This window comes from Diabrotica undecimpunctata, chromosome 7 (genome assembly GCF_040954645.1).
Source record: "Diabrotica undecimpunctata isolate CICGRU chromosome 7, icDiaUnde3, whole genome shotgun sequence".
NCBI lineage: Eukaryota > Metazoa > Arthropoda > Insecta > Coleoptera > Chrysomelidae > Diabrotica > Diabrotica undecimpunctata.
In genome coordinates, this window is record NC_092809.1 from 50,645,698 (window position 1) to 50,659,763 (window position 14,066).

The window sequence follows — 14,066 nt, forward strand, 5'->3', positions numbered from 1 at the left end:
TACGTTCAAGTCCAATACGATTTCAAAGTTGACATTGACAAGTCAATAATTGTAGGTTAGTCCATAGATAAGAGGGTTAGGTAGTCTTTTACTCTCCTCAAAGTTGCCGAAGTTTCATCATTTGTTGCCCAATTTGTTTCAATATTGTTCTGATTTTATTTAAAAGCGGTACTTAAACATAGTAGTTAGTAAGTGCGAACACTTTTCTAAACTGACATCCTTAATAAATAAAACTTTTTAGAACATGGCTGAGAACAGCAAATTAACTATAGATGAAAAATTTCACCTAATATCCAGAAACCTGCAGGAAATATTAGGAGAAGATAGAATTAAAGCAGTATTGAAAGAACGTGATTTGAAGTTGTATTGGGGCACAGCTACAACGGGTAAACCTCACATTGCATACTTTGTTCCAATGTCCAAGATAGCAGACTTTCTCAGAGCTGGCGTAGAAGTTACTATTCTTTTTGCTGGTATGTATGCATTTGTTTGTTTTAGTTACCACGTACTAAATATAGATTTTTAGATCTCCATGCATATTTAGATAACATGAAGGCACCTTGGGAACTTTTAGAGCTTAGAGTTCAGTATTACGAACATTGCATTAAAGCTATGCTAAAATCTATTGGAGTTCCTTTGGACAAACTTAAATTTGTGAAGGGAACAGATTATGAATTGTCTAAAGAATACACACTAGATGTTTACAAAATGACTTCAGTTGTTACTGAACATGATGCAAAGAAGGCTGGAGCTGAAGTTGTTAAACAAGTAGAAAATCCTTTACTAAGTGGTCTTCTGTATCCTAGTAAGTTATTAGATCAAATTATAATTATTCATCTTTATATCACTTTATTATGTTTTATTATTCTTTTCTCTGCTACCTTCTTTCATACCACTCAATTCATGTTTTCAATTATTGAGATATATTTTTTCTATCTTTCTTTTCTATTAACTTTAATTTTTTGATTAATTTTTTGTTTGATTTGAAGTTATTCCCATTTTATCATATAAGATGTTCAAATATATTTTAATTTAAAAATGGATACTTATTACATCATCCACATTTTTTGGGAGACATAGGATTATAATTTCTGTAAAGTTTTTTTAAACTTTTTATATTTGTTTAGTGCAACCAATGAATAATATAATATGCACATAGGTTGAAGCAGCACAAGAACTACCAGATTTTTCTATCAGTAGCATAAAATAGTGTTTTTTGTTTTCTTCTTGGTGAGGAAAACTTGTAGAATTCAAAGATAAAGTTTACATATATTTAGATGCCTAGAGGTAGCTGTAATAGCTGTTAGTAGTTGTACATTCTCAGAAAAGACTTTGGAATTTGAAAAAAAAAACTTCGTAAGGAATATAAAACTTTCAATCTAATTTTAGAAGCTCCAAAACATCTCTCAAGTTAACAATAACAAAAATTTTTTAAAGAGGCCTTATTACTTAAGATTAAAACTTATATAAAGATTAGTGACAATATCTTGTTCAACAAAAAATAAATTAGATCGATGATATTGTAACCTTTCGCGGATCATGGACAAGCTGGCTCTATGTAGAATGTTTTCCAACCTTCTGCTTGAATATGCTGGACATAACTTCAAGCCCTTTGGTATTAGGTTGTTGTCTCTACATCTTCGTAACAATTTGATTGAATTTTGACAATGTGCCAGTTTCTTGTATAGAATTTCCAATCTCCGAAAATTTTGAATAACGCTGGGCCCGTAACGGTTTCTTAATATTGTTCTGAAGCTATTTTCTTGTGGCATTTTAAAGTAATTACTATTTAAATGGGAATAAGCCACAATTAAAGGTTAAAGTACATTTATTAACATTTCAATTTCCACTTCGGAAATCGTTTTCAAAATACAAACATATTCAAGCAGAAGGTTGGAAAACATTCTACATAGAGCCAGCTTGTCCATGATCTGCGAAAGGTTACAATATCATAGATCTAATTTATTTTTTGTTGAACAAGATATTGTAAGTATTGAAGATTTGCTTTTCGATGTGAAATCAAATTCTGATTTTGATGAAATTATTTTTAGTTTACATATAGTATATGAAAATTCATATATTAAACAAAGAGATATACATTTAAATAAATTTAATATTTTATATAAAGATCATAGTAATAAATAATATTAATATACTCCATTCGCTTAGCTCGGGCATATTTTGACAGATTCATTGTCGGAAACCTACAACACAACAATTCCTACTTCTCAGTATTAATAGCTTAAGTATACTACAATTACTTCTTTCTGTAAAAAAAGAAGAATTATTCTAAATAGTGGAAGTGTATACCAAACCCATCAAATTTTGGGTAGTATATATTTAAAAAATATATTTTAGTTATAATTTAACATAACTATTTATTATATGGTGCAGATAAATAAATATTGATTGTCAGTAATTCGCAAAGTTCTATTTTATTTACTATTTAGTTTGTTTACTATTAATATTGGCTATGAGTATGTGTGCTTGGTTGTATAGTAATTTCCAGCCACTTTTAGTCTGTCAAAAAGTAACTAACTTCGCAAAAAAATAATTACTAAATTCACTAGACAGTTCGGGCTGGGAATAGCGAACCGAGTATAGTGGTCTTGATAGACATATAACTTGATAAAAGATAAACAGCGGTCTTATCGCTTAAGATTTACATTTGTTTTTGATTTATAGTATTTATAAAAATATTCTACTATTAGGTTTGCAAGCACTGGATGAAGAGTACCTAAAAGTTGATGCACAGTTTGGAGGAATCGATCAAAGAAAAATCTTTACTTTTGCAGAAAAATATTTACCACAATTAGGATACAAAAAGAGGGCTCACCTTATGAATCCAATGGGTAAGTATCAATTATTAACTATAGATAGTTTTCCCAGTGATTTATCACCTACTGTTACAGTAGTTGATAAAATTATTAAAATCACTTAGTAAATGAAACCTTTTGCTTAAAAAGGATTTGACTTATTCAAAAAGTTTACAACCTAATAAAATAGAAATAAATGGAACATATTTTGTACAATAACACTATTTAAAGAAATTAAACAGAAAGTTCAATTTTACAATATGGATCTAACAGTTTGTTGACAGTCTCTTAAAAAATTAAATTGTAAAATATATATATTTTCCAGTGCCAGGATTAACAGGAACGAAAATGTCCTCTTCAGAAGAAGACAGCAAAATTGATTTACTCGACTCTCCTGCCAATGTAAAAAAGAAACTAAAGAAAGCTTTTTGTGAACCTGGAAATATCGAAAACAATGGTTTGCTTTCTTTTGCTAAGCATGTTATATTTCCTTTATTAAAACCAGATGAGAAATTCGTGATTTCTAGGAAACAAGAATATGGAGGAGACTTAAACTTTTCGGTTTATGAAGATCTGGAACAATCTTTCGCCAAAGAAGATGTCCATCCAGGCGATTTAAAGGGAGCTGTGGAAATGTATATTAATAGGTTGTTAGATCCAATTAGAAAAATTTTTGAGTCTGCTGAATTGAAGAAACTAGCTGAAAAGGCATATCCATCACCAAACAAAAACAGTAAGTGCCATAAAACTTTATTTGCATATTTTTTGAAATATGCACCCTTTTTATATCACTGCAACTCTTCATGTGATTCTTCCATTGTTTGTAACAGTGCTGGAAGTCTTCTTCTGTCAGATCCTTCGGGATGTATGTTATTTTTGCTTTCACAGCTTCAACAAACTAAAATTACATTCTTTTCAATACAAATTTCACCTCAGGAAACCTATAGAAGAATAAGGCAGATACACTGGAATTCTGTACTTGTTTAGAAACCTCTTGACAGTTAATTTGTAGTGGAAAGTGAAAGTCGTCATACTTACTCATTGTTAATTCCTACAATATCAACAATCATTTGAATACTTAATTGATGGTTAGATCGAATCAGATTACTGATTTTTTAGATATTTTCATTAATTTTTATGTGTAAGTGGATTTCGTCATGAATCATCTTCAGCTTCTTTCTGGCCATCTTCAAAATACTCAAAAGCATGTACAAGCAATACACATTATTTCAACAACTTCTTTTTGATAAATTATGTACTCACCATTTTTACAGTGAAATCATCTCTAGCCATTCATTTATTTATAAAAGCAAGAGATACTATATTCTAATTAGAAGGTTACACACTAAATATAAGACATTTGTCACATATCCACTTCTCTTTGTAGTTGCATCAGTCTCATTAGTTAATTGCCACATCTCGTATAGTGATTATCTTCACCCACTTTAAATTGAGTATAATACTTTATTGTTTACAATACTTAATGTCTTAATTCTTGTCTAGAAGCCCCTGCCAATCAAAATGCCACTACAGATGAAATCGTCCCGAGCAGGTTAGATATTCGTGTTGGAAAAATTGTTGAAGTGTCGAAACATCCCGAAGCTGATAGTCTCTATGTTGAAAAAATCGATTTAGGAGAGGAAAAACCTAGAACCATTGTAAGTGGTTTAGTTAATTTCATACCCATCGAAGAGATGCAGGACCGAATGGTGGTGGTACTCTGTAACCTTAAACCGGCAAAAATGAGAGGAGTGGAATCCCAAGGAATGGTTTTGTGTGCTTCAGTGTAAGTATTTTGATGGTATTGTTTTCATTAGTTAATATAGTTACCAGCAATATTATTGGAAGCTAGACATTCAATTATTCAGTGACATATCTGATTAAGTGAATCAAGAGGGTTGTATTTGTGAATATGTAAATGTTCTAATAACGGCTCTAGACATGTCTTCACCTCAATGAAGTAACAAATCTTAAGGTTGAATTGAAAAATGGACATTAGTGATTTACGTATTAAATATTTGAAAACAATTAAATATTTCTTAAGTAAAAATGGAAAAATTACATGGAAAAATTTTGAACAGGTAAGGTGTAAGTCACGCCGCATTCCTATTGGTCCATTGACGTCATGTGGCCACGCCCCGTGAGCAACGCCCATTGTCAGACCAATAGGGAAACATATTTGTACAACACAGATCTTCCAAGAACTGGTTTGACGAATCTACAAAACGTTTATTTGCAAATGTTTTCCAAAGAAAATAGTATGCCATTTAATGGCTAATTATTCTACATATAGTAGTAATAAAGTCTTTTTATATCTAATGTTTTTTAATCAAAAATCAGGACCGAAGTCACGGGATTGTCATTCAGAAATTAACTCCGAAAATATTGTACAGTAAAACCTCCCTTAACCGAAACGGCTGACAGTTTCAATAATTTCGTCAATAAAAAGTAAATGTTTGTCGCAAAACGTAAACAATTCCGTTAATTTCACTCACCAATTGATGTCTATGTGTGTTGGGAAATCACAAAAACCAAGAGCTCTAAAAGATATTTCCGAAAAGGCATTTTAAGGTATAGAAGCCAAAAAAGTTCATGGATGTCGACCACTTTATTTTTAGAATATTTTGAAAATGCGCCCTCGCCCTCAAAATCTACAAAATGGTGACAATTGTCAGATTTTTGCCACCGAATATCACAAGCTTAATCCAGCCGTCAGACCAGCGAGTCATAGAGACATTCAAGAGACATTATAGAGAAGCATTCTTAAGACATCTGTTATTACAGGAGACGAATTAATCCAAAATTGTTCCCGAAATTCTCAATCCTGAAGAAGAAAATGGTAAGAAAACGACAGAAGAAATTAAACCTTTCATTAAAAATTTGCCGGGACATGACGAAATTAACTAAGAAGAGATACGTGACTGGTTAGCAGCTGATGACTCAGAACGTGAATTCATCGACCAGGACATCATTGATATGGTTCTTTATCAAGACAACCTGAGCATATCAGATGACGAAGATGACGACCCAAGAGGTAACAGGCAGCACAAGACCGTCGACGAGATTTTCAATGCTTTAGAGGAAAGAATTTTATACAGTAGGCCTAATTAGTTAGGGACACGACTAGATTCTTAATTTTTGTTGTCATTACATAAAGTTTTGTCCTTTTCAGATTGCTTTACGTTTCGTCGAACAATCGAATGAGGCAAACTCATGACGTTCTGCAAATTAACGATGGAGGGAGAGAGAAACATCGTTGTCAAACGAAAACGCAAAAAAAATAGCAGATTTCTTTAAAAAAGCATGTTAAACTTGTTCATTTTCCTTAATTTTATTACTTTATTTTGGATTTACTTATTAGAAAACATTACGAAATCAACTCATAGTATTTTCTAATACCAATACTTTGATCAAGAATATTATAAAAAACAAAGTTATTTTTAACCGAAATTCTTGTTATCCGAAACGGCCTCCCCACCAATTATTTCGGTTAACGGAGGTTTTACTGTATCTATATTTGATTAACTTTTACTTACAATCATTTAATTTATTATTAAAATATTCTAAGACTTAAGATTACGATTAAGACTAATTAAGATTAATTAATTAATTCATTTACACTATATAATTTATTGCAGTCTTCTACACTTATTCTAATTCACAAAAAAGAAACAGTTGTAAAATAAACATTAATTTATTAATAATAATAAATATTAATTTATTTTACAGCTTACGCGACATAACAGTTTATTTTAGACTAAACTTAAAAATCTAAATTATTTGTATTTATATGATTCAGTTCTGAATCGAATAATCACTGGAATTTTCTACCCACATCTCCACGTAACTGTATTGTTCTCTTGGAACTTCATCGAAGCCTTCTAAACACCGGTTCTTTTTCTCGATCTTTCAGCCAGCTTCTGGTAACGGGCTGTCTGCGTTCAATTGTTAGGTTAGGATACAGTGGCGTAACATTCGGCGCCTCTTTCAGAGGGGGCACTTCAGACTGGAAATGAATGCTGGTATCGGCAACTGGACTCTCTTTTACAACTCCCAGTTTTATAAAAGTGGCAAGGGACTGTTTTCTCTCCAAATCAGTAACTATGCGGATTGCAACAGACTAATTGTATGTCTGGACTTCGGTGTCTTTGAAGATCTCCACCATATTTCGGACAACCCTCCAATCTAATTGGTGGCACTCTAGCTTTGGCATGGCTTACTTTTGCATGTTGGACTCCAATACATGCTCTCTCGATTGAAGTAATGCTTTCCATACATCTTGGTAGGTAGGTTGGTCATACATCTTGGTAGGTAGGTTGGTCATGGGCAGTATCTTTAGTTCCGAGATAGAAAAGGTAACATGATCTATCTTGGAGTTTCAAAGCTTTTTCGGAAGCTGACAGTTGGCATTGAAGATCAGTAACTCAACCAAACTTCCTTTGAAAAACGGATGTCAACCCTGGTGTGTCTTTAATACTAGTCGAGATGGTATGGGCCAGTGAGTACTTATCTGGAAGTAGATCTTGCTTTTTTTAGTGGTAAACACCATGTCCCGCTTTATGAATTCCTCAAACGCGAGGTCAGATACTTCGTGGACTTGGTTTACTTCTACTTCTTCATCTACGTCGTGGTCTCCTTCGAATGACGCCAGCCGGTTATGGTGTACTATAATCGGCTTTCCCCTCGGAATCTTACTTATTCGGTAGATAACATGGTTAATCTTCTCCATAATGAGGTACAGACCTTCCCATAACTGCTACAACTTGGGAGAATAACCCTTACGCTTCTTTGGATTATAGAGCTAGACTTTGTCGTTCTTCTTAAAACCTCACTTCTCGGCTTGGGTATTGTACCGTTTCTTCATTCGGTCGCTAGCGATTTGTAGATGGGAAAGGACCAACTCGTGTATATCGTCCATTCTTCTTCGCAATTCGTTCACATATTCCTCGCCAGCTACATCTTCTCCAGGCCGACATCCAAATTCTAGATCACAAGGTAGTCGCATCTCGCGTCCGAATAGCACTTTTGCTGGTGTTTGGCCCGTTAATTTATTAACAGCGTATCTGTAGACCATTGCGAAGAACGGAAGCAATTAGTCCCAGTCTAGCTGATGATTGGACATCATTTTTGTCAAATTTTTGCCATCGGTCTTATTCATTCGCTCTACTATTTCATTCGATTGTGGGTGATAGAATGCAGTTCTTGTTTTCTTCATGCCTAGTCTATTACAAATTTCCTGGAATAGATCGCTTTCGAAGTTCCTTCCTTGGTCACTATGGATCTTCAAAGGCACTCCAAATCAGCTGATATAGGCGGCCTTCTGGCCTGGAATTGCATAGATCTCGACCCATTTCGTGAAGTAATCTATTACCACCAACATGTACTTGCCTCCATTCACTTTCTGGAAAAGGCCCAGTAATATAAAAAGGTATTCTTTCAAACGGACTTTCAACATTGTATTGTCTCATAGGAGCCTTTCTTTTTCGATAAGCTCCGTTACTCGTAGCACAGGTAGTACATTTCTTACACCAGTTCTATACATCGTCGGAACTATTCATCCAATAAAACCGTTCCCGTTGTTCTGAAGTCTCTGAAGGGTTTTCTTTACACCGAAATGCCCTCCTGATGAACTGTCGTGTAACTGATGAAGTACGTCAGCTATTCTGCTCTTCTCTTCTCTTACCCATCATCATTTTCCAGTACTCGTTTAAGCAAGCTGTCTTCCATGATAAAGGAGTCCCACTAGGTCCAATACGTCTTAACTACTGAGCATAGGCTTGATATTTCTTGCCAAGGTGGTCTACAGTTTTTTTCTTTCCATTTTCAAATTTTTTGTAAAACTGGATCTTTCTCTTGTTCTTCTTTAAATATGTAGGCGTCCACTCGTCGTTGACCATTGTTCCTAGTAGCGCTGCTTCCTTGGATTCTGTTTTTTTTTTGCAGTGGGAATACTCTGCTGGGCACAGCCTTCTGGAAAGAGAATCAGCATTTCTGTGACTAACTCCGTCCCGATTCGTATTCTTGAGGTCGTTCAATCATCTGGCTATCGTGACCCTCTGGATTCTTAAACTGCATTAACCACTTAAGGGCAGCATGGTCGGTTCGAATTCAAACTATTTCCTTACAGAAGGTATTGATAGAAGTGTTCTACTGATTTCACTACTGCTAGAAGTTCTCTTCTGGTGATGCAATAATTTCGCTCAGGTTTTGAAAAACTTTACTAAAATATCCAAGGACTCGTTCCTGTCCTACTTCGATCTGAGATAGCACTCCTCCAATTCCCATATTACTTGCAGCGGTATCTAAGATAACGGTATCAATATTGGTGCTGTGATCAAATGCTTCTTCAAGGTTACAAAGGCAGTTTGACAGTCTCCATGCCAGCAGTAATATCTTGCTTCCTCTTAAGTCGCGTTAATGATTTAGCGATAACTGCAAACTTCTTAATAAACCTCCGACAGTAAGTACATAACCCAAGAAAACTTCTCACTTAATGTTTGTGAGTCGGTTCTGGCCATTTCTTAATGGAATTGTTTTTTCCTTTATCCACGGCCACAATTTCTTTGCTGACTATATGACACAGATAATTGACTTTACTTCGAAACAGCTGGCACTTGTGGTTTAACATCAATTGGGCAGCTTTAAGTTGATTATGTCGTCTAAATAAACCAGGCACGTTTTCCAAGATAACTCCCTTAACACATTTTCCATAAGCCTCTCAAATGTCGCAGGAGCATTACCGAGTCCAAATGGCATAACATTGAATTGCCACAATCCAGATCCTGTGGTGAAAACTGTCTTCTCGTTATCTACTGGGTCCATTTCTACCTGCCACTATCCAGACCTTAAATCCAAAGTAGAAAACAATTTAATTCCGGTCAACCTATCCAACGTATCATCGATCCGAGGCAGAGAATAACTATCTTTCTTGCTAACATTGTTCAACAAACGATGGTCCACACAGAACCTCATCGTTCCGACTTTTTTCTTGACCAGGACCGCTGGAGAGACCCATGGGCTGGTAAAAGGTTCTATCACCCTGTTTTTCTTCATTTCTTAAACAATCGTTTCAGCTTCCTCTCTCTTCGTCTGTTGTAATCGTCGTGCTGTTTAACAAATTGGCTTAGCATTAACGGTACCAATTTTATGTTTAAAAACGTTAGTTCTTTCCTCCTTTCGGTACGAAAATGTCATGATACCGCCGAAGAAATTCCCTTAATTTGTCGTTGGAATTATCCAATGTTGTCGTCTGGCGGATGTGTTTCCAATTTACATTTCATCTCGTCGTCTTTTGTCTCTACTGTAATTGATCTGATGATTCTGTCTGCTGTCCCTGTTTCCTCCATCTTCTTTTCAATCTCTTTTATCATTTCTTCAAACGACGACATATCGGTAGCAACTTGGTTTTTTAACGAAGATATTTTATCGTTGAGGGCAGGTGTCTCATAAGTGATTCCCAAAGAGATGTTAGCAAAAACTTTGCTTTCCAGAGAAGAAATCTCGTTAGAGACTTTATTTTCTAATGAAGCAATGTCCAATGCAACAAAAACTTTATTTTCTAACGATGTGATTGACGACATCAAGGCAGAATTCCTGTCTTCAAATAGATAAGCTTTCGGACCGAAGCCTTTTTCTTTCAAACAAACTTTAGTGTTTGTATTATGTCATTCGATAGATTTTTGAAAAATATGAGACACTTGGTTTTTGGTTTTTCATTTAGAAATGCATTTCTCGAGATATTAGACTCATTCCATAATTTTCCGAGGTTGCTAGGATAAATCGTTTTTTGTTTCGATTATATCGAATCATCTATCAATAATTCCAAAAAATATTTCTAATATAAGTTACTGTTTTTTTATGAGGAATCCAAATATGCAATAAAGAATTAGGGTTCTTATTTAAGATTTCAAAGGTGCCCTCCGCCTCTTTCCCAGGAGGGATCAATTATCCAAATTGAAAAATAGTATCTACAAAAAACTGTAAAATATTTCATGATATTTTATTATGAATTATTATCACAATATTATTTATTGAACGCTTAGAAGGCGTATAGTGAAATGCTGTAGAAAAAGATTCTTAAGTCTATACATTTATGTTAATACAATAACTTAATATTCTTTTGATATTACTTTAGAACAAAAATTGACAGTCGTGGTGTTAGATTGGCCGCGTGTTGACAGCTGACAGCCGTCATGTTGGATTGATCACGTGTTAACAGCTGACAGCCGCCATGTTGGATTGGTCACATGACGTCAATCGAGAACGACGTCCATATTGGAAGGGGGTGTAACTTACAGCACACGTGCCAGACCTGGCAGCACTCATCCCTGGGGGATCTACTTTCCAAGTACACCCGCGTGTGTACTTGGAAAGAGTAAACTTAGACCATAGATATATCTCTCAAAATTAATAGCGGAAAGTGCGAGGCAGATATTAAAGCGGGAACAACAGACCGCATAATATAAACAAATTGATTTAGTTTGCTGTTTTTTTTATTGCAATAAAATAAAATATTCATAAAAAAGAACCAGTTTTTTTTAATATTGTATTATCATTTTCAACAAAAATTAAATCTTTTTTTTTATTTCAGGGATATTCCTAAACAAGTAGAAACCCTCATACCGCCAGAAGGTGCCATCCCTGGTGAAAGAGTAGTAATAGAAAATTTCGAAGACGGAAAGCCGGATGACGTTTTAAATCCCAAGAAAAAGGTCTGGGAAAAATTGCAAGTTGACTTGAAAACAAATACAGAATGTATAGCACAGTGGCAGGGAAATAATTTAGTTACGAAATCTGGCGGCAAAATACGAAGTAAAACAATGGTTGGTGCTCCAATTAAATAAGTGCTACTTAATTTGTATATGTATTTATTTGAAGGCATTTACGATAAAACCAGCTTTTTAAAGATTTGTATTTTTTACCTATATCCTGACAACATATATAAAAACCTATTTCAAAATAAGGTATAGGAAACAAGCTATTTCCACAAATTATAAAAAGAAAAAGGTTTCTTGCTATAAGTAAAGTAGTCTTAAATGAAAATTAGTTTATTTTAATCATATTAACATTACTACTATAGGTTAAAACTTACTTAGTCTTGAGCCTTTCTACCTTTGTGTGTAAGGCGGTTTGGGTTGTGCTCTTCATATTTTTGTCTCGCATACTTAGCCCCTATTTACAACTTCTTTCCTGGTACCCTCTATCCATCATGCTTCCTTGCACTCGTGTTTCGAACACTTGTTTGTAAGTCTTTCGTCCAATATTCTACACACATTCCCGTCTAGTAGTCTCGGAATTCGGCTAGATAATTTAAACTGAAAATAACAAAATTCAGTTTGGCAACATTGTATGAAGAACAAGTATTCTCGGATATCAACAGGACCGTATTATACTTTAAAATTTTAAATACGTAAATTATTTTGTTACAAGGTTTTATCGATGTTGCTCCAATTAAAAAAAAAATAAATAGAAAAGCATCTATATAATATGTAAATTTTCCCTGTTAAGTATATCAAAATTAAAAAACCAAGTATAAATACTACAGTAAATAAAGATCTATTTCTAATTACTTACAACCCTATGCAGAATCACTGTCGCACATTTTATCACTTATCGCTATATCAGCGCCACTATAGTTATAATTAAATTAGTTAATGTTGGCAAATATTTAGCGTATTCGTTTTCCACCTCCATTACGTGTTCAATAGCATTTTCCCAACTTGTCGCTGTAACGTTTTATAGTTCGGCAATTAATTGGAGAACAGCCGATGAAAATTTAGGCGCAACATTTTTTCTTCTTATAGTTTCTTTTAATTGCGCCCATATTATTTATATTGGATTTAATATACAAAAATATTGAGGTAGTATAAGCACGGTATGTCCATTATTGAGAACACAGTCATCAACAACATATTTCTTTTGAAATTGCTTACTTTTAGTAACCTCTAATTGCTTTTTCGTATATGTCTCCTCAAAATACAAATCTTCCTCATCTAGAAATTTTTGGATTTGGGGTTTGTTACAAGTAGAATTCGGTATTTTTTAAATTAATTTGGAATTATATGAAGCGTTGTCCATGACAATTACGCTGTTTTTGGGAGAAGAGTTTTTTCAATTCACGTTCATGTCGTGGTAGTATAATGATGCATCTTTAATGTTTTGGCAGATATCAATAGTACGTCGTTGATCCATTCGTTTTCTTCACCGCAGTGTAAAATATGTAATAATTCTTTTACCTTTATTGGATGGTAATGCAACTGAACATTTTTTATTGTTGTTTATCCAGTATAGTCTCGTATAATAGCAGTTCTTGACATCGATTCACTACTCTCGATCAATTCGTTTCTAGTCATCATATATTTACTCTAAGCAGGTGTTACGATAAATGTGACTCATACGGGTCCCCGCTTATACCTGCGATTGAAACTTTCCAGATGAGGATTGAATAATACACCAGCGTTCCGATCGAAGCCAGCAGAAATTTCTAGACAAACAAATCAGGTATAAAACGGACGATTTAAGATTTAAAAGGACAGTCGAAAATAAGTGTCGATTAATAAATTGTTCGCGCGGCTATTTAAATTGTAACCGGTGTGAATGTTTTAAATAAATTATATAAGTGTAAATAAATTAATATTTAAGTGTTTTCTATGTAGATTAAATAAATAAATGTATGTAAATAAACTCATAAAGTGTTGTAAAGTATAGAACATTTTATAATAAATAAAGTCAATAAATTAAATTTATAAAAACAGTTCAATGGTGTCAGAGTGGAATATGTTTTAAATAAATTGTGAAAATGACTACGATTTATGAGCTCACAGTTACGAATTTAAGAACACATCTCAAGGACAGAGAATTAGCTTCTACCGGAAAAAAGGCTGATTTAGTCCAACGACTGAAGAACTCTTTGGAGGAAGAGGGTTTGGACCCGGAAACTTATATATTTGAAGACAAACATGCTGCTGTCATCTCGTCGATCTTGAGAGTTTCTTCTGATCTGGCCATAGTTTCTTCTGATGTGGACAAAGTTTCTAGTGACATCGCGTCATTAGAGAACAAAGTTTCTAGCTATATTTCGAAAGTTTCTTCTGATGTGACCAAAGTTTCTAGTGACATCGCATCATTAGAGAACAAAGTTTCTGGCGATATTTCGAAAGTTTCCGGCGACATCGCTTCTTTAGAAAACAAAGTCACTAACGAGATTTCTTCTCTGCAAAACAAAGTTTCTGCTAACATCTCTTTGGAAAT

General features: G+C 34.1%; 1 protein-coding gene across 1 annotated transcript; it reads left to right on the forward strand.

Annotated features, from left to right (window-relative positions):
- The first annotated feature begins 34 nt into the window (after positions 1 to 34).
- TyrRS (Tyrosyl-tRNA synthetase) lies at positions 35 to 11,721 on the forward strand. The gene is made up of 7 exons (XM_072537306.1): positions 35 to 188; positions 242 to 473; positions 527 to 805; positions 2,712 to 2,852; positions 3,142 to 3,549; positions 4,320 to 4,602; positions 11,407 to 11,721. The coding sequence occupies exons 2-7, from the start codon at positions 245 to 247 to the stop codon at positions 11,657 to 11,659; spliced, it is 1,593 nt and encodes a 530-aa protein (XP_072393407.1). The 5' UTR covers positions 35 to 188; positions 242 to 244; the 3' UTR covers positions 11,660 to 11,721.
- The last annotated feature ends 2,345 nt before the right edge of the window (positions 11,722 to 14,066 follow it).

What these genes read in the sequence shown, in the direction of transcription:
- TyrRS (XM_072537306.1), top strand. Translation starts at nt 245, where the DNA reads ATGGCTGAGAACAGCAAATTAACTATAGATGAAAAATTTCACCTAATA. An exon ending in AGTTACTATTCTTTTTGCTG is followed by an intron (nt 474 to 526) that starts GTATGTATGCAT and finishes ATAGATTTTTAG; the next exon opens with ATCTCCATGCATATTTAGAT. An exon ending in TCACCTTATGAATCCAATGG is followed by an intron (nt 2,853 to 3,141) that starts GTAAGTATCAAT and finishes TATATTTTCCAG; the next exon opens with TGCCAGGATTAACAGGAACG.